General features: G+C 46.8%; 1 protein-coding gene across 9 annotated transcripts in view; it reads right to left on the bottom strand.

Annotated features, from left to right (window-relative positions):
- CLEC16A (C-type lectin domain containing 16A) overlaps nucleotides 1-21,021 on the bottom strand; it is a 238,974-nt gene that overhangs the window by 125,172 nt on the left and 92,781 nt on the right. For all 9 annotated transcript variants that reach the window (XM_017890673.1, XM_017890666.1, XM_017890669.1 and 6 more), the window contains 5 exons: nucleotides 19,785-19,907; nucleotides 17,303-17,412; nucleotides 15,662-15,706; nucleotides 12,416-12,466; nucleotides 8,249-8,377 (listed from right to left, as the gene is read on the bottom strand). In XM_017890673.1, coding sequence (XP_017746162.1) covers nucleotides 8,249-8,377; nucleotides 12,416-12,466; nucleotides 15,662-15,706; nucleotides 17,303-17,412; nucleotides 19,785-19,907 — 458 coding nt within the window. The remainder of the gene's footprint in view (nucleotides 1-8,248; nucleotides 8,378-12,415; nucleotides 12,467-15,661; nucleotides 15,707-17,302; nucleotides 17,413-19,784; nucleotides 19,908-21,021) is intronic.

The raw sequence follows: 21,021 nt of genomic DNA, 5'->3' as shown, positions 1-21,021 counted from the left end.
AGAGGCCACCTGCAGGCCTCTCTCCCTGATGCACAGCTGCTGGGCCTGACTGAGAGTGCAGTGCCCGATGGGGACAGCTCCAGAGTCAGACACACGAGGTCTACATCGGATTCCCAGCTGCACTAAGTTGGGCAAGTCCCCTGACTTCTGTGAGCTTCCTCTTCCTCATCTGTAAAATGGGCATGATAGCTCGCAGGCCTGCTAGGAGGTTCTGAGATAACGCAGGAGGGAAAGCAGCCAGCACAGTAGGGTGGCGGGGACAAACTGCTGTCACCACTACGGAGCTGCAAAGGTGAATCCCAGTGCGCCTTTGGGTCTTCTTGTTCATGGCTCTGAGGGCTGCAGTGTGGACCTAGGTGAGGGGAGGTGGCCTCTATACAGCGGTGTGCCTCCCAAAACTAGAAAGGGGCCAAATTACTGTCTGAAAAGAGGTGCACTCACACTGCCTCCTCATACCCCAGGCAACGAGGAGCTGGTCAGCCTGCCTGCTTACACCCAGTGCTGCCTTGGGCCCTAACCAGTGGGAGACCTTGGAACAATTTCCTAATGTTGAAACTGGAAGAGCAATCCTATCTCCTGGCCCTATGCTAAGACAGTGCAGTCCTCTGTAAACCAGAAACCACTGGAGAAAGATCAGCTCTTATGTTACAATGATGATGGTGGTGGTGGTACCATTCGTATCTGACTGTTAACAGTTTTTAAAAGTACAGTCTTCGTCAAGACATCTGTAACAATCAGAAGAAAAAGAAGTGTAGTTCCATTAAAAAATTCAAAAGAACTTCTATTAAGCAACTATGGGGTGGCAGGAACTGTGGGCACCTTCTTGTAACTTGAAGAGTTTATGGAGGAAGAAACAGAGCTGAAAGGGGCAGAGGTATTTCAGCTCACACATCTGCTAAGTGGCTGAGCTGGGTGTGAACTCAGGAACGTATGACACGTGTCACTTAACCAAGTGCACCAAGAAACTTAAACATCCATGGCAGCCCAAGTACAGAAAGCCCAAGACATGGGTGGTCACTTGAAATATCTGGCAGCTTGAGCTCTCAGATAAGGAGTCATGACCACGGAGTCTTGACCACCAGGATGAGGAAGAAAGGAAAAGGCCCATGACAGCCAGGTCCAAGTCAAAGAGACGCTCATTTCTGTGCCCAAACCCCCACTTCTCTCAGGGTTCTGAAGGCAAATAACTCACGCAGGACCAGAGCGGGTTGACTGAGAAAACAGAAACATGTGGCTTTCTGCAGGCCATCACTCTGAAAAACTGTAACCTTCCAATAAATACTTTAAAAGTTCAGAATTTGGCTCCCAATATAGGCCAATATCTGCTTTTGCCCTGCAAACAACACATGGATAAAAATCGTCATCATAAATATAAAATAGAATATAAAACACACACAGTCAGCTCTCTGTATCCATGGGTTCCATATCTGTGGATTCAACCAACTGTAGATCAAAAAAATTAAAAAAAAAAAAAGTTGCATCTGTACTCAACTTGTACAGATTTTTTTCCTTATTATTCCCTAATCAAGACAGTATAAAAAAATAATTACATAGCATTTACATTGTACTCTGTATTATAAGTAATCTAGAGACGATTTAAAGTCTACAGGAGGATGTGTATAGGTCATATGCAAACACTATGCTGTTTATATAAGGGACTTGAGCATCTGTGGATTTTGGTATCCTTGGGAGAGTCCTAGAACCAATTCCCCATGGATACCGAGGGATGACTGTACAATAAAATCCCTCAATGTTTTTCCTGGTTCCTGCCCCAACTCCTGAGAGAAGGAAGGACACATGAGAAGCCATGCCCATGAACGTGAGGAGGGGCGATTCCCACAGGGCAGGGAGCTCCACTCGACGCAAAACCTGGGCTCCCGTGGGGGCACGGTGGTTATAAGGGCCTGACAGGCACACTGGGCAGCCCCACAACTCTGTGAATTCACAAAAGAAAGCTAAACTATGAGCATAAGAGCCATAAAATTCACCCCACCACCCCCAAAACAATAACCACTCTCTGATTCCCCATGGCCTGCCGGGTACTACGCCAGCTGTACAGTATCGTCTCATTTAAGCCTTTTAATGACCCTGTGTGGTTCCTATTTTACAGATGGGGAAACCAAAGCCGAGCAATGACAGGCAGCCTGCCCAAGGTCACTCAGTGAATAACTGGATTCTAAGTTCTCTGTTCTTGCAACTACACTCCTTGACCTCCAAAAGATTTACGGCTTGGGACCCAGGGTTTTATTGAGTGCTTTTCTTTGTTAAATAAAGATGCAAATTTAAAAGTATTATTAAAAAGGAAAAAGAAATTATTATTCTTTCAGATTCTTCCATAGAATATCAGGAAGGACGGACCCAGGAAGAAGAGGTTAGATTGTGAAAAGGCTGACAGCTGACCAAGCTAAAACATAAAGAGATTTCTCCAGTTTCTTTGCTTCACTGAGTCTGGAAGCAAACTCTGACAAACTCACAGTCTCTGAGGAATCAGTCCAATGAGCAGGGCAAGGTGGGTGGCTCTGTAGTTGGACACACTGTGGCTCAAGCTGGGGCTTGGTAATCACATGAATTGCCCAAGCCCAGGCTTATGCTGTGGAAATGGGACACCCACCATGCAGGTACAACGGGATGGCACTGGTGATGTGCTGAGCCCAGGAGCTGGCCTGGAACAAAGGCTTGGTTTTCACCCTCCTGCTTCCTTGCTGCATGTGCAAGCTGCCTAGTTTAGGCGACAGTCACTCAGGTGAGAAGCCCACTGAGGCCATGTAGCTGTGAAAGTCAGTCATTCTTAAAAGAGTGCCAAAGCAGTTTACTGTGGGCACAACCCATCGGGAAAGCAATTTGGCAATATGCAGAGAGTCATGAAAACAACATGTTCATACCCTTTGGACCAGAAATTCCACTTCTGGGAACTTATCCTAAAGAAATAATTCAAAAGAAAGAAAAACACTGTATTCATGAAGCTGCTCATTATAGTTTAGTTAAAAATAATGTAATACCGGAAGCAACCAAAATGTCTACTTGCAAGAAAATGCCAGATAAACCTTTATGAGGCCATAAGAAATCAGACTTAAACTATGACAACATGAAAACTTCTTGTGCTACGACGAAAAGAAAAAAAGAAGGGATGAAAGCAAGACCATGGTACACTCTCTTTAGGAGGAGCACAAAAGATGTCTAAGTACTGTTTGTTTAGGGTGATGAAATCATGGGAAATTCTTTTCCCTTTACTTTTGAAATTGTAGGAGATGCTATTGTATTTTCTTTAATGTGTAATACACATCAAAAAAGTAGAGCAAAATATTCTATTTCCTCAAGGCCAATAGTGATAAACACAAAAACTGCTTGTGGTTTTACAAAGGAACAGGGAAACAATGTGGGGACAAATAAAACCTCGTGCAAATACGGGTGTTTCATAACCACTTCCAAGATGACTATATACAGATGGCTAGTCGCTTACACTTGGATTTTGATATTCACCAAAAAATCCTGTTCTTAACTCTCTTTTCTCTGGTATTAAGCTTTGGTAGATTTAGATCATGAAAGACCCTATTTCTTTCCCACCTTAAATACCAGACTGCTCCATTTCTGTTCAGACAATGCTTCCTGAGCGCTTAATGTCTGCCAGGCCCTGGGCTTGTCACTCCACAGCCACGCTCTTCTCTAGGCAACAGCTGAGAGGCAAGACCCATGACGGACCTGAGGCTCCGGGAGGGTGAGTGACTCACTCAAGGTCATGCAGCTGGAGTTGGGATTTGACCCACGGTTGGTCTGACACCACAGTTTTCCTTCTTCACCGCTTCTATCAGGTCCCCCTACATGTGGGGTGGGTTCAGCCTAAGCCCGAAGTTCTAGTTGAATGTTCTCACTGGACCCCAACAGCTCCAGTGACCTTCATTTCAACATGAATTTCCCTTCTCAGCTGGCATGGCTCAGTGGCACCCTTGCTGTTTTGGTCTTATATTATTTGTTCACCATCTAGTCTTGCATCTCGCTCAGAGCCTGACACCTAGAATATGTTCAACAATTACGCTGAAAGAAAGAAAAAGTGATGTGATTTTTAAAATACAAGAGGGGGCTGGGCACGGTGGATCATGCCTGTAATCCCAGCACTATGGGAGGCCAAGTCGGGTGGATCACCCGAGTTCAGGAGTTTGGGACCAGCCTGGCCAAAAGACTGGGGAAACTCAGTCTCTATTAAAAATACAAAAAAATTTTAAAAATCAGCTGGGCATGGTGGCTCATGCTACTCTAGAGGCAGAGGCAGGAGAATCACTTGAACCTGGGAGGTGCAGGTTGCAGTGAGCCGAGATCATGCCACTGCACTCTAGCATGGGTGACAGAGTGAGACTCGTCTCAAAAAAAATAAATAAATAAAAGCAAGACGGGAAACAGCGTTATGGTGAGATGCCTCCTCACAGCCTGCAAAGCGCTGCCACCGTCCTCTCCTGTCGCTGCCCCTGCCCCACCTCACTTACTATGCTCCTTGAACATGCCACACTTGGTGGCATCTCAGGGACCGGACGTGTGCTGTTCCCTGTTTGGAAAGTGCCTCCTTCATCGCTTTAGCCTTCCTGGCTCCTCCTCAGCCCCCAGGTTTCAGCTCAGATCACCTCTGCAGAGCAGCTCTTCGGATCACTCTATCTGCAGGAGGACCGCTCCTCAGCCCCTGGCCACGGCATGCTCTTTCTTTCCTCCAGAGCTCTGACTGTGGGTTGATACCAAACCTGCTATTTTCCTACTTGCTAATAAATTTTACCTCCCTAGGTAAAAAGAGCGGTCCAGAGGCAGGGGCGTGTGCTCGCTCATTTCTTCACTCCCCAGGCTAACACAGTATTTGGCACATAGCAAGAACTTAGCAGCTCTTTGATGAATCTATGAATATTTAGGAGTGATTTGCCAGTAAGAATTGTTTGAACTTCCTTGACAAATCCTTAAGGAAAATAAAGGGTGGAGTTTCTGAAAAGGATCAGCCTCCTTTAAAAAGTCTACTTGGTGGAGAAAAAAAAAAAGAAAGAAAACCTTTGAATCCAAAGGGGTAGCTTGGAATGTTCTTTGGATACAAGCAAAAAACTTGAAACGAACCACATAAGCCCTCAATTGCTTGCTAAACCATGTAACTTCCTTTAACTCAAATTCAAAGCACATTGCTGTGTTCTGATTTCTGAAGTGGGCTTGAGGAGCTAAACTTCTGGATGATTCCAGATGGCTCCCTTGCAACAGGAACCGTAGTGAGATGAGTGGCCAAAGCTACCCTTCAGAAAGAAATTCTTAAAGTCACAAAGGAAGCTTTTCTAAAGTGGATGCCTTGGCTTTGAGGTAGCCTGGCCTCTTTTATATCATTCTGCTACCCAGGGACCCTGGAAGGACTTGAGAGTTGCTTTTAGAAACTGGTCAGACAGGCAAAGAGCCTCTAGGGAAGCTGAGATATTCCAGGTCTCTGTGCTTCAGCTAGCCACTTGGGCTGTGCATCCTATCCAGGACAAGAGAGGTGGCCAGCACAGCCCTGGGAACCTGCAACTATGTGACACGTGAAGGGCAAAAAGACTATCATCAAGACCTGCCATTGGCTTGCTGCTGAGTCCTCACAATAACTCTGGAAAGGCAGGCACATTTTACCTGACAGATGAAGAGACAGTAGCTCAGAGTAGACAGGAAGCAACCCTCCTTCTACCACATGCCTGACAAACTCGCCCCTGCATTTCTCCCATCTCTCGCCTGTGGATCAGGACCATCTGCCCCAGCCCAGCAGGGCATAAGCTCATGAAACAGTGTTAAGAGGTGACAGCCAAGGCTCTCAAGGGGCTCCAAGGCCCCTGTGATCTGGCTCCTGCCAGCACCTCCAGCCTCATCACATCCCACTGTGGGCTCCAGCTGCAATCACCGCCGTGGAAGTGCCAGAATGTGTCACCTGTCTCTGGGCCTGTGCCTATCTGGTGCCTGTCCCACTTTCTACTCCAGGTGAGATTAGTGACCCGATCTAATGCTGCTTGAATAACGGCCTGAGCCACACGGTCTGCCACTGTCTCTTCCCACTTTGCCTTCCAGGCTCTGATTCCTTCAGGACTGGGGCTGTTTTTGATGTCCCAATGTCCTGAGCAGAGCCAGCAGATCTGAAGAAGGCAGTGTGCGAAGCAGCGGGTCAGAATGCCTAAGAGTCTCGGTTCTGGGGGCCACATTGCCTGGGCTGACTTGTGGCTCAGCTACTGGGTGACCTTGAGCAAATCACTGGACCTCTCCATGCATCAATTTCTTCCTCCGTGGGAAGGACGTGGCGGTTCATGCCTGTAATCCCAGCACTCTGAGAAGCTGAGATGGGTGGATCGCTTGAGTCCAGGAGTTCAACACCAGCCTTGGCAACAAGGCAAAACCCCACCTCTACAAAAAATACAAAAATTAGGCGAGTGTGGTGGCACACACCTGTAAACCCAACTACCCAGGAAGCTGAGGTAGGAGGATCTCTTGAACCCGGGGGGCAGAGTGTGTTGCAGTGAGCCAAGATGGCACCACTGCACTCCAACCTGGGTGACAGAGCAGGACCCTGTCTCAAAAAAAAATAAAAAAAAAAATTCTTCCTCTGTAAAATGGGGATAATAATAGTGCCAATCTCCTAGGATGGTTATAGAATTTAATGAGGAAATTCACCTAAAGAACTGATTTGAATTGATCTACTTCATAACAGAGGCTATATGTTCATAGAAGTGGTAAGAAAAATCCTGATGAACTGTGAACCAAAAGAAGGTAGAGTGTGGGTCGGGTGTGGTGGTACATGTCTGTAATTCTAGCACTTTGGGAGGCCAAGGAAGGAGGATGGCTTGAGGCCAGGAGTTCAAGACTAGCTTGGGTAACTTAGCAAGACTTCATCTCTATAAAACATTTGAATATTAGCTAGGTGTGGTAGCTTATGCATGTAGTTCCAGCTACTGATGCTGAGGTGGGAGGATGGCTGGAGACCAGGAGTTCGAGGCTGCAGTGAGCTATGATAGCATCACTGCACTCCAGGCTGGATCACAGCTCACTGCAGCCTCCAAAAAAAAGAAAAAAGAAAAAAAGAAAGGCAAAGTGGAATCCAGAGCAGCAGTGCTCAGCGTTCACTCCTCTGGACAGGAGGGATCTCCCAGGCGGGGCCTTCTTGGCACAGGATGCTGTAGCCCTGGCTGGGGGTGAGCATGTCAGCATTATGAGGCAACACATACACATCTGTCAGAACCAGTCCTCCAGTGAAAGCTGATGCCAGGACGTCCAGTGCAAACGCTGCCACCCACAAACAGAATCGTGTGTCTGGCTGGGAGCACATGGAAGGAAGCCGTCAGTGGCCCGGACAGGGTGGGTCCTGTGGTGAGGTTTGTGGGTTTGGTCAGACAGTTGGAAATGTGGATTGACTCAAGACACACGGGTCCCACTTCCTCTGCATCCCCAGGCCTCCGAGGTAGAATCACCAGCTGCGGGGAGGAAGGTTCAGACTCCTAGTGTCTGAGGTACAAATGACAGGTCATTCCTGCTTTGCAAAATCCAAAAGTGAAACACCTCTGTCACACACGAATTAACTCAGGCGATACAGGCTGACAGGGGGAGCTGTGTGCAATGAATTCCTCTAAACTATCCACAAATATTCATGTCCCCAGGGAATGATTTTCCAGGAAAAGGTGATGGTGCTTTCTAAGAAAGAAACTCTGATCTTACCCGGGAGATAAAATACCATGAACACCCTTGTGGAGACTGCTTCCTAGAGTGCCTGCTTCGGAAAAAAAGGGCTGATAACGGAAGCACACACTGCAGCTGGTTCTGAGAACTAATCTTTTCACACATATCTCTCCTGCAGGCTGGCGAGATTCACATTCCATTTGACTGTGGCCCAAGAGCAGGTAGATGCCTTAACATCGCACCGTCTCTGAGAGTCCTGAGACCGCTGGGCTAAGATTTCACACCAACCTCACTCTCCACAGTTCACAGAAACCTGGCCCCACTGGCTTCCACTCCTGAGCTCAGGGCTTGAGTCTGTCTGTACTGGTGAAAGCTACCTCTCTGCAGCCAACATTGGGTGCCAAATGCAATGGAATGCCAAACCCCACTTTCCAAAGGGCAACATGCTTTGAAAAGTCATGCCTGGGGGCAAGTGTGAACTCTCTATCCGCGTCTTAAGCTGTGTTGAGGGCAAGCTCTTGACAAAGAAGCCCTTTCCTCCCTGGTCTGGGAGTGGTTCTGGAGAACAGCGGCCCAGGAGATGACAGGTCCTGCGCTCACTCACCCGCCGGGTCTTCTCCACATCGCCACACGGCAGCCGCTTCACAAAATCAATGCCCGTCAGTGGCGTGCCTGTTGGGGGCAGCAGGATGGAGGCGTCCATCATAAGATATTCCACGTTCATGGGCTTCATCTAGAAGAGACATTACAGGAAACCTCAAAGCAGGCCCCTTACTTGGGAGGAAGAAGAGGCCGGGGAAGGTTACACAGGCCCCTCACCTTCACCTGCATTTAGTAAATGTAAATGAGTGATCTAAACCCTGGATTTAGATTGAAGTAAAGCACAGAGGCAGCCAGATAAGGGAGCAATACGCCTTTTGGTTTTCTAAACTGCCGATTTTTCCTTTAATTAAAACGGCAGCTCAGACTCTTGAGAAGCTGCATCCTTGCTGCGAAAAGCTCGTTCCTCCTCACGTTCCCTCTCCACCTCAGCAGCGACAGGGATTCTCAGCAGGAGGCCAGGTATGCTTTACCCCTGTGGGTGCAAGCCCGTCTGCCACCCGTCTTCTCCTCTCTGTCCTTCCAGTGATGACAACAGCTGTACAACGGCAGCTTCTGTTTAACAAGAGCTGATTCCGCGGCACGCTGTGACCTAAAGGCTTTTGAGGAGCTGCTTCCCACTTTGCTGATGAGGGAACAGAGTCTCAGAGAAGCAGAAAAATGGATCCAAGGTCACTCAGCTGGTGGGTGGCAGAACCAAGACATGAGCCCAGGCCTGTCTTGCTCCAGGGCGTGATTCCCACCCTAGGACCAACGTTTCCCCTTCCTTCCTTGTCCCCTTCACATCTTACCTGGGATAATATAACATAATCATTTTTGGAGCATCTACTAACTGCCAGGCACGTGCTGGGATCACCTCCTGCTGGACAGCAGGTGCTGGTGGCCCATGATGAAAGGGACACTGAGCTCAGAGGAGGAAAGGCACATGCCCACAGCCACTAGGCCAGAGCTGACCGCCTCCTTCCACACCACCTCTGCGAAGCCTTCTTTGATGACTAAGACACAGGGTGACATCCCCTACCTGCCACCTCTCCCAGATCTCTGCTGCATCAGTAGTAGTAATCAATGCACATGTGTTGCTGAACACTAACACTTCATTTCCCTGGCTTCACAGAGGAAGGATAAGCTTTCTGCAGAATTCAATTTTACTCTTTCAAACATCACAAACTTTCCTTGTGTCTTCTCTTTTCAGAAAGTGGGCTTCAAACATGCCACTTTCTCCCTCCTGCTAGGTAAAGCTGACTACACAGGGCAGGGATGTAGTGAGGGCCGAGCGGCCCAGATACCCGGTGCTGTGGTTTGAACATGTCCCAAAAAGTTCATGTATTGGAAACTTAATCCCCAGTGTGGCAGTGCTGAGAGCTAGGGCCTAACAAGATGGGATTAGGTCTCATGAATGGAGTAAGGTCATTATTGCAGGTGTGGCTCAATGATGGTGACAGTGAATTTGTTTTAAGAGCGAGTTCTGTTCTTTCTCTGGGTCTTGCCCTTCCACCTTCCACCATGGGTAATGTGGCAAGAAGGCCCTCGCCAAATACTGGCACCTTGATATTGCACTTCCTGGCCTCCAAAACTATAAGAAATTTCTTTTCTTTATAAATTAGTCTGAGGTATTCTGTTATAGCTGCAGAAAACAGACTGAGACACGTGGTGAACAGGCCAGGGGCCGAGGAGCCACTTGGTGCGTGCTGCTTGCCTTTTTCTTTTGGACACTTTGAGTACTTACCTCCAGAAGCCCGAGGTCCCCCACTCCAAATCCTCTATCCCAGCAGGGGTGGCAGCTCCCTTCGCCTCTACTCCTGCTGCCCCCTACAACCTTCCCAATGAACCCCTCAAGGCTGCTGGGGGCAGAGCTAGGCCATCACTTCACTGAACCTTTTGCATTAAACCAGAGGCAGTAAGGGAAATGAAAGGTCACAAGGCATAGCCTGACTTTGGTACAGCAGCCGGCCTCCGAGGGCCTGTCCCTACCCTCTTCCACTCAGAAGCTGCATTCCTGAAGGCTGAGGACTGATTTTCAGATCCAGAGGGAGGGTGTAGCACCTCTGCATTTCTCTGGAATGCCAGGCATTGTATAGGACACACAATACATGCTTGATTAAAACAAACAAACAGTCAAACAAATAAATCCTCGGAAGCTCCCCATGGTGGGAGGGGGAGGAAGCATTTGTTGTGTATGGACCCATGAGGCTTCTTGTTGGCTATTTCACATACAGCCTGGGCAGCTCCGAGGTAGGGATCCCCCACCTTATGGATTAAAAAAAAAAAAATCGCCAGGCGAGGTGGCTCACGCCTGTAATCCCAGCACTTTGGGAGGCCGAGGTGGACGGATCACAAGGTCAGGGGTTTGAGGCCAGCCTGGCCAACATGGTGAAACCCCGTCTACTAAAAATACAAAAATTAGTTGGGCGTGGTAGTGGGCGCCTGTAATCCCAGCTACTTGGGAGGCTGAGGCAAGAGAATTGCTTGAACCCAGGAGGCGGAGGTTGCAGGGAGCCAAGATCGCACTACTGCACTCCAGCCTGGGTGGCAGAGCAGGACTCTGTCTCAAAAAAAAAAAAAAAGAAAAAAAATCAGAATTTAAGCAATGCACTCAAGGCTGCATTGTCAAAAACAGACACTGAGCAGGGGTTTAAGAGCCCAAGCTCTCCCACATGGTTAAGTGCCATAGGAGTCTGACATTTCCAAACAGGAAACCAAACTGTAAGGAATGACATTGCAGGGGGATGTCTCAGCAGTAAGAGGAAATGGCAAACGACAAATGAATCCCTTCCACTCTAAGGAATGGTCTGAAGGGTGGAAGACTGAGTCACTCTTGAAGGGGCTGGAGGAATGACGAGGGGCTGTGGATGCACAGCCCACAGACACCTTTCCCTTGAAAAGGCTCCATGGCAGCCTCAGACATACAGTGACAAAGGACGTGGTGAGGGCCTGGCTGTCCAGATTCCCAGGGAACAGGCTGTGAAGCCAAGGAGCCAATTAGTGCACGCTGCCTTTTTCTTTTTGACACTTAAAACACTTAGGTTCATTATAAACTTCCCAAATCACACACGCTTTGGTGGGTAATATTCACAAGAAGGATCATTTATCATGTACTTAATGGAGTACCTAGCCAAGGGCAGGTGCTGGGATACAAAGACAAACGCACAAAGCAGAGAAAGCTGGGATCTTCTGAACCTATGGCTTCCCGTGATTCTGCCTGCCGGAGGAGGAAGGAATCCCGTGTGCTGGCACTGCAGACTGGAGGAAGAGCTGCATGCTGGAACATTCCAGGAAAGCAGCAAACAGAGAGGCAGGGATATAATACATGGAGAAGGACAGGGGATGCGGGGGTGAGCTGTCCTCCTCCGGAAGCCTGGCTCCGCCACTCACCGGCCAGGGAGACTTGGGTACATCACTAGACCTGTCTGACTCAGTTTCCTCATTGGCAAGTGATATGGTTTGGCTCTGTGTACCCACCCAAATCTCCCGCTGAATGGTGAGACACATGGGAATCCCCACGTGTCAAGGGCAGAACCATATGGCGGTAACTGAATCATGGGGGCAGTTTTCCTTATACAGTTCTCATGAGAGTGAGTGAGTTCTTATGAGATCCGATGGTTTTCTAAGTGTCTGGCATTTTTTCTCCTTGCAATCATTCTCTCTCCTGTCACTCTGTGAAGGGGTGCCTTCCACCATGATCATAAGTTTCCTGAGGCCTCCCCAGCAATGTGGAACTGTAAGTCAATTAAACCTCTTTTCTTTATAAATTACCCAGTCTTGGGTATTCCTGCATAACAGTATAAGAAAAGACTAATTCAGCAAGAAAGGGACAATGGCAGTAGCTATTAGCGTTGGTTGGTGTGACGATGAAGAGTTATAATCTGTACAGCATGCTATATACATCCAGCACAGAGTAAGTCCTCAAAAAAATGATACTGTCCCCCAAATTACTATTCATAGCAGATAATCGTCCTGACTCATTGGATACCTCCCATCTTAGAGGGAGTGAATATAGTCTGAAATTAACAGTGCTGGGGATCACAAGACACCACTCTAAATCTGCTTCCCCATCAATCTGCTATTTGGTCAGAAAGTCCTAAGTCAAAAAATCCCCTCTAGGATGGGCAGGGTGAGCTTGGCAGGGACACAGGCGCACGCCAGCCCAAGTGTGTCCCAGTCCCTCACTTACTGTCATGCTTCTGTACTCATCTTCAAACATGTCCAAAAAAATGTCTTCTCCCTAAAAAGAAAGGGAGGGAGGGAAGAGGAGATTATTCATATTTTTTTCCATAAACAACAGTATTATAAACTCTAGTTTGTGGCTTTAGAGGCCATCTGTTTCTCATTAGTGAGTTCTCGTAAATCACCAGGAAGTAAAATGCACACGTGAACACAAACACACATGCTCAAATGACAGACCAAATATCAAATTGCACTACTCAAAATTTTCTCCTTCCTTTTTAAGTATATGGAGTTAGGATTCTTCTGTCAAAGCAGTTAATTAAAAAACAACAACAAAAATACTACTATGTAGGATTAAAATATAGAAAAGACTAATATTTCAAGTGTTTAACATCATCTATTTATCAAGAATGGTTGGAGAAATGGACAATCCTGTTTAAGTTACCATATTAAAGATACGAGGCTCCACACCTTTGGAAGGAGGAGTATAATTAAATAAGTTTAACATTACAATTACATGGCTTGTTCCATTTGTTTTTGAGGAGTGCTTTCGGGGTTATGTCGTTCCTCAGGGTCATGACTGCCTGGGAGGGCCCCTTCAGAACAGCATGGTGGGCATAAACTTGGCTCTGAGACACATAACCAAATCCAGCTTTACACCTCTCGCCTCCTTGTTCCACTGCAAGAATGGCAAGTCTGTCTAGGGTATTGTGAAGACGAAATGAGTTAACGCACATGAAATGCAAGGAAGCACAGAGTCTCTCAGTCAGGGCTGGGTCAGTGTGAGCACTCACTGTCATGATAATCTACTGGACAATGACCCTTAGAACTGCTGCATCTCTCTTACAAGTTCTGAATGAGACACACACACATCCCCCACACACTTGGGGTGGGAAAGGGAACAGATCCTTTTTAGTTTTTTTCAGTTGTCAGAACTACAACTAAATTTGCATATTCTTGTGTGATATAACTATCACCACCAGAAAAGACAATTCCTGAAAACATCTAAAAGCTGCTGAGAAATTATACTTAGGGTATAATAAATATTATGGGATAAAAGAAAGAAAAATCTGGGTTGGGAGAAGGGATCCAGAAATTAAACAAAGCTCTCCTTTTGTTAACAATAAAGAATAATGCTCTGGGAAAATGCCTACCTATATGTCTTTCTGTTTTTGCAATCCAAAAGCTTTCCAGGGGACATAAACTTAGGGCAGTTATATTGGAAAGAGGTTCAAAGATGACTAATGCAACCCTGAGGTTTCTGCTTTCTTGTGGGCTTTGCTAGTGGGGGTGTATCCTCACTTGGACGCCAAGCGTGGTTTCGGATGTTCTAAGGGGAAAGTGGGATTTCCTCCTCAGTGTGTAGGGGCCCACCACGGTGCCACCCTTGTCTGGGTATGTCCACTGCTGCAGCTGGATGGGGTCATCTGAGCCTGGCAAGGTTGATCTCCAAATCATGTAACCTCATTTTATCTCAACAAACACTGGCAATAATGTAGTGGCTTAAAACGATTCCTGCAAACAAACAGCAGCTTGAAGAGGGCTCAAATAATGAAACTACAGGGGACAGCAAGGAAATGGCAGTGTTGCCACCTTCCCCCTGTAGGAGGATCTTCAGCAGCCATGTGCAGGGACCTGATCTGGAGGCCAGCAAACTAGAAAATGACTATTTGACCTATGGATTAATCCACCATGGCTGATGAGTGATGAGCCTTGCCTGAAAGACACATGAGGCTGGCAAGGCCTGAGTGTTTCTGCTCCCCGCCACGCCCCCCAAATTCATGTTTAAATTCTAATTCCCAAGGTAATGGGATTAGTAGGTAGGGCCTTTGGGAGGTGATGAGGTCATCCAGTAAGATGGTACCATTTATGAGAAAGTGAGCCTTCACTAGATATTGAATCTGCCTTGATCTTGGACTTCCCAGCCTCCAAAACTGACAGAAGTAAACATCTTTTTTTTGAGTTGGACTCTTGCTCTGTCGCCCAGGCTGGAGTGCAGTGGCGTGATCTCAGCTCACTGCAAGCTCCGTCTCCCGGGTTCATGCCATTCTCCCACCTCGGCCTCCAGAGGAGCTGGGACTACAGGCATCCGCCACCATGCCAGGCTAATTTTTTTTGTGTTTTTTAGTAGAGACAGAGTTTCACCATATTAGCCAGAATGGTCTCAATCTCCTGACCTCATGATCTGCCTGCCTTGGCCTCCTAAAGTGCTGGGATTGATTACAGGTGTGAGCCACCGTGCCCAGCCCAGAAGTAAATTTCTATTGTTTATAAGCTATCCAGTTTATGGTGTTTTAGCATCCCGAATGGACTGAAACATATGCTTAAAAGCTAAAACAAAACCATAGCAATTAGATTTTTTTTTTTTTTTTTTTTTTGAGATGGAGTTTTCAATCTTGTTGCCCAGGATGGAGGGCAATGGTGCTATCTTGGCTCACAGCAATCTCTGCCTCCCGGGTTCAAGCAATTCTCCTGCCTCAGCCTCCCAAGTACGTGGGATTACAGGCATGTGCAACCATGCCTAATTTTGTATTTTTAGTAGAGACGAGGTTTCTCCATGTTGGCTAAGCTGGTCTCAAACTCCCGACCTCAGGTGATCCACCCGCCTTGGCCTCCAAAAGTGCTGGGATTACAGGCATAAGCCACCATGCCTGGCTGCAATTAGATATTATAAAACCATCTGCAACCTGAAGACAAAGCTCTGCAAATTTTTCAGATACTGAAAGTCACTGTGGTACTTTACAAAATCTCAATAAACTTAATAAAGGTTTAGAAGCCTCTATAAGGTTTCTTAGCACATATGTATATAAATAATATACATGTATATAGTTCATAAATTCATAGGTAATTCATAATTTTATATGTGTAAGCATATATAACTCATGAACATAAGCACATCATATATATATATAATTTACTTATATGTGTTTATATGTATGTAGTTTGTAATTTACATGTAATTATTCCCAAACAACCAAATCCATGTATTACTGAGAAACAAATTGTCATATACTGGGGCTGAGTCCTCAAAAATTTTACTGATAAGACAGCATGGGCAGAAAAGTTTAGGTATTGCTGCTCTAGAGACTATGAAATTGAGCATTTTTATTCAGTAATTATAGGCATAAAAAATAACTGAAGACATATAACGTTTATCTGCCTAGAACCAGACACCACTTCTGCTGCTTCTACAAGACGCTCCTGCTTCTACAAGACACACCATGCTGCTGTCCATCTGTGCTCTGCCAATTACCTTATAAAAATGTCGTACAAGGTGAACACTTTCTTCTCTCGCACCCTGTTAAAAGACAAGGAAGGTGTGAAGGAGGCAGGTCTCATCTAGGCGAGCAAATCGGGCAAACTACAAATTCTAAAACATGAGTATGTATAAAACGGATCTGGACTAATATCCTTAATGCATAAAATGTTTTGTTTTTTTTTCCTTTTGTTGAGATGAAGTCTCACTCTGTCGCCCAGGCTGGAGTGCAGTGGCATCATTCTGGCTCAGTGCAATCTCCGCATCCCAGGTTCAAGCGATTCTCCTGCCTCAACCTCCTGAGTAGCTGGGATTAGCCTGCCACCACGCCTGGCTAATTTTTGTATTTTTAGTAGAGATGGGGTTTCGACACGTTGGCCAGGCTGGTCTCTAACTCCTGACCTCAGGTGATCTGCCCGCCTCGGCTTCCCAAAGTGCCGGGACTACAGGCATGAGCCACCATGCCTGGCCTATAAAATAGTTCTTAATGAGAGAGAGAGGAAAGGAGACAGAGCTCAAAATGAAAATGTGAAAGGATAGGTAATTCGATTGTAATGACATGAGAAGCTGTTAATATGCAGTTAATCAGGGGAAAACGGGTTACAAATATAGCCATTATGACTCCTTTTTTATTTTACTTTTTCAAGACAGTCTCAAACTGTGGCCCAGGCTGGAGTGCAGTGGTACAATCATAGCTCACTGCAGTGTCAAAATCCTGGGTTCAAGCAATCTCCCAGCCTCAGCCTCCTGAGTAGCTGGGGCTACAGGCATGTCCTGGCTAATTGTTTTTGTTTTTGTAGAGACAGGGTCTCACTTATGTCCAGGCTAGTCTCAAACTCTTGGCCTCAAGTGATCCTCTCATCTCAGATTTCCAAAATGTTAGAATTACACGCATGAGCCACTGTACCTAGCCCAACTACATTTGTATAAGACAAAAAGTTCATTTATAAGTAAGTGTGTGTATGTATATATACAAACATATACATAGTTATAAATGAATTTTCACTTATATATATGTAAAGATGTTTCATTTACATATATTCACATGTTTACATATTTATATATTATATATGTGGTATATGTAAATATACTCCTTTATGTATATAATTATTTGCTTATATAATACTTAAATATATTTACATATATGTGTGTGTCTACATAGACACAGCCAAAATGTCAACTATAGTTACTTTTACCTCTTTGTACTTCCTAAATTTTCTAAAATAAACATAGAAAATAAGAGGTACCACAAAAGCTACTGAAAATTTAATGTATATTTTAAGCACAAAAACCATAATCAATGTGTGTATATGTGTGAGTGTGTTTGTATGTGCTTAAAACTTTTGTAACACCAAAGAAAAAATTCAGAAATCCTGAGGACAAATACAGAAGCAAATAAATGCAGCAGAAACCACTAAAACTCAATTAAGTGGACTCTTCAGCGAGTCTCAGCCGAAAGGAAGTCCCTGCTGAATAAGTAGGTCGGAGTGGGGTCTCAAGAGAGCAGCCCCTGCTGCTTCTAGCTGGTGACCGATGACACCGCGGGCCAGGGCTCCTATCTGGATGCCAGCACCTTCCCTTCCATCCTCCTGTCCCTCTCCCTTGGCCCACAGGAAGGAGGAGGGGAGAGGGCGTCACCTCCAGGCAGGCCAGGTGCACGTCCTTCATGATGCAGCCGGCACTTGTCAGGACTTGCTGCTTCAGAAGCAGGCAGCTCAGCTCCAGCGTCGCCAGCCGGATCTTCCCATCTGCAGAGCAAACCAGGGTGAGCCTTGCACACCCAGGGTGGGGCGCCCTTAAGCCCAAGGCTCCTGCCTACCCACATTGAGGTTAGCAGGTCAGATGATAGACCAACTGCTCATGGCTCCCAACATCCAGTGGGGACACAGAGGGAACCCCCCAAGCCAAAGCCATTCCCAATCAGTTAGAATTCAATGTTCTCCACCAAAACTACCTATACCAAATACTTCCCTGAAGTCCCTTTACTGGCAGGGTGCAGGAAAAAGAGGGTGACTAAACACTGTTGAGGCCTAGAGAGTGGCCCTGCACTCTCACTTTCCTTTAGAGAGCCACCAGTCCCACTCTGGGTCACGTGCTTTGGGTGGAGCTGGTTCTCCTTTCCCCTTCCAGGGTTGGGCACATCACCCGGCCAGTTGGGGTGCTCTATATTGCCTTGGTCCCAGTGACTAGGTAAGAACCAGGCAAGGGAGCCAGTCAGAGCCAGTAAGGCTCAACCTCACAATTTGCTGGATCTGCTGGGTAAGAGAAATTCTCCTTGTGCTGGGTTGAGCAGAGGACCGTGGTGAGGCCCTGAGGGGCACAAGCATTATAATCTACATCGGCCACCTCTTCACCCTTGCCAGCATTTTTAATATTTGTCAAGTATTCTGCAAATATCACTTTGAGATCTCTCTTCCAACTAGACTGCTCAAATCTAAGTGTCTCCCATAGAGTAAGTCTGGTGTCTCAGTGGAGAAAGGGCTAGCTGGAGGGGCTGATGTTTAACTCGTCAACCCAGAAGGTGGCAGAGGCCAAAGGTAGAAAAATACTGTTTGAGCCCCTGGATCCAGCTTTGCCTGAAGCCAGGCCTTAGCAGACTTTATAAGCCAACACAGCTTTGTCTGTTTGTGTTGTTTAAAGCCAGAGTGAGTCGGGTTTCTGTCAAGTGCAACAGAGTTCTAACACAGCTTACTTATTATGCTATTACTTACTACCGTGAGCCAGGCACAGTGCCGAGCACTTTATATAGCTGCTCAAGGAATCTGTATGAAAACCGATTGCAATGAGTGCTCCAAAGACTGAGGCTTAGGAAAGTGAAGGGACTTGTCCAGGGTCTCATCGCTGGGCAGTGGTAGACTGCAGGGGCTCAGAATGCCAAAACCCACATCTGGCATCTCTCCTAGAAGCATCTGTAACTGACTGAAGGACAACTGCTCTTATGCAAACTCCTCTGTGGGTCTTTCAAGTTTATTTCTGGGGAAAGGTCCCACTGTGGAGAGGAGGAGGTCTTCAGGCTATGCCTCTAAGGCCTTGGAAACATCAGAGACCACGATAGGTCACTGGGAAAAAACTAAAGGCAGATACATCCCTCTGCCCACCTCCCTGCCTGTCCCTTTGTTAACGTCTTATAAGTCAGGTGAAAATAGGTGAGAAAAGGGGCTCTGCCTAAAAAGTGAAAAAGTAGGCCTGGCGCGGCAGCTCATGCCTATAATCCCTAGTACCTTGGGAGGCCAAGGTGGATGGATCACCAGGTCAAGAGTTCGAGACCAGTCTGGCCAACATAGTGAAACCCCGTCTCAAATAAAAATACAAAAAATTAGCTGGGTGTGGTGGTGTGCACCCGTAATCCCAGCTACTCAGGAGGCTGAGACAGGAGAATCCCGTAAACCTGGGAGGCGGACGTTGCAGTGAGCCGAGATCACGCCATTACACTCCAGGCCAGGCGACAGTGGAGGGAAAAAAAAAAAAAGAAAAGAAAAAAAAAGAAAAAGTGTTATCACGAAAAATAGGTCTTCCCAAACGTGATACATGCCCCAGGGACAACCAAGGAGAAGGCTGGGTGGTCTCAGCTCCAACGGCTCTCCTGGCCTGGCACCACCCAGCCCCAGCACTAGTGTAACCTCTCTTCAGCTGCCTCCTCCAAGTGAGTTTTTCTCCAAGCGTATTCTCACTCCTACCTGTTCCCATACCTACCCACAACTGCTGCTGGTAGCAAAACTCTGTCTCCTATTCTACTGGCCCCTTAAACCTTCGAACCTTCTCCCCTCACTCCACTCTCAGCCTAGTTCTTTCTCATAATATCGCCTTGGGCCACCCAGAGATTCGGGGGGCGACAAACATTGACAATCTCAGCAAAGGAAGGCGGGGTGTGGAAGGAGAAGAAAGATGGTTAGCAAGTGGCAGGGAGTGGGATGGCAAAAGGAAACCCAGAGCTAAAGACACAGTTCCAGCAGGCAGGAGGGCTGGCCCAGGATGCAGGGGTTGAGAGGCAGAGGGAGAGGCTGGGATGGGCCCAGATTCTCAGAAGGCTCAGGCCTAGCACCCAGGGCTCAGGCTTCCAGTGGGGCCTGCTCCCCATGACTGCGTGGCCCTGTGGATAGACAACACCCCAAGTGGGCACCTGGCTGGGCAGCGTTGTTCATGATCCTGATGAGTCTTTCAGCCAGTGGATGGTTGTAGGTGGTCTTCTCGACTGCGTTTGGCACCGGGAGCTGGATTCGCTCTAATTTTTCAGGATCTATGCCTGGAACAGAGGAGAAGGATGTAAGCGGAGGCCTCCTGACTACGTGACCTCCTCATCCTGAAAGGCCCTGCAGAGTGGGGTTTCCTCAACTTCAGCTACATATGTTCCCTCTTGGTGATTTCTTTTCCTTTTTTTTTTTTTTTTTTTTTTTTTTTTTTTAGTTTTTTTTAGTTTTTAGTAGAGACAGGGTTTTGTCATGTTTCCCAGGCTGGACTTGAACTCTTGGGCTTTCCCAAGTGCTGGGCCTCCCCAAGTGCTGGGATTACCGGTGTGAGCCACCGTGCCTGTCTCCTCTTGGCAACTGCTGTCATGACTGGTTGCTGTCGGTGCCATAACTTTTTGCAGAGCTCTCCATAAACTGAACTTACATAAATGTATTAAAACATACATTTTCTGTCACTACTTACAAATACGAAATCAGGATTGATGTAATAATTGCCAGTAATAATTTTAAAAAATCAAAAAATGTTTTTACATTCTAGCCAATGACTGGTGACTGCCTACTCATGGTGGCCCAAGGCCTGATCTTTGTTAAAAAGGGAAGTTGGCAGGTACTTAATAGTGTTGGAGAGAAGCTAGCCCCAAATGGGGACATTCTCCCAGACATAGCAGAGGAAAGGGAAGGGAGCAGAAAAAGCGGTAATCGTCCCATAGTACAATCCACTGCCACTGTGTGCCACGTCTGAGGGCCACCTGAGGTCACTCCTGTATTAGGCACCTTCTACACTTGGGGAAACCCAGGCCTAGAGAAAGAGAGACTACACCCGAAGGAAACTACAGTCATCCCCAACAACTGTGCCCTCAAGCTTTTAACGACAAGCTCAAAAGCTGGGCCCCACCCTCAGCATGGGTAGGAGGAATCAAGTTCTGAGTCAGGTGAGGCAGAGGCCACCCCTGCCCCTGAGGGTGACATTAGCAGAAAGACACTAAGCTAAGCCTTTTCTTACAGAAAGGTGCACATATTAGGTTGGCACAAAAGTAATTGTGGTTTTTGCCATTAAAAGCAATTCAAAAACTGCAACTACTTTTGTGCCAACCTAATACAATGACACCAATAAAGCAGAGATTTATCATTAACAGGCAAGGGAATCACCTTTCCTCCAGTGAAAATTCA

The sequence above is a fragment of the Rhinopithecus bieti genome, unplaced genomic scaffold, assembly GCF_001698545.2.
Source record: "Rhinopithecus bieti isolate Rb0 unplaced genomic scaffold, ASM169854v2 scaffold_19459, whole genome shotgun sequence".
In the NCBI taxonomy this organism is placed as follows: Eukaryota; Metazoa; Chordata; class Mammalia; order Primates; family Cercopithecidae; genus Rhinopithecus; species Rhinopithecus bieti.
Note: the sequence above shows the minus strand (reverse complement) of the source record. Positions and strands in the feature narration are given on the sequence as shown.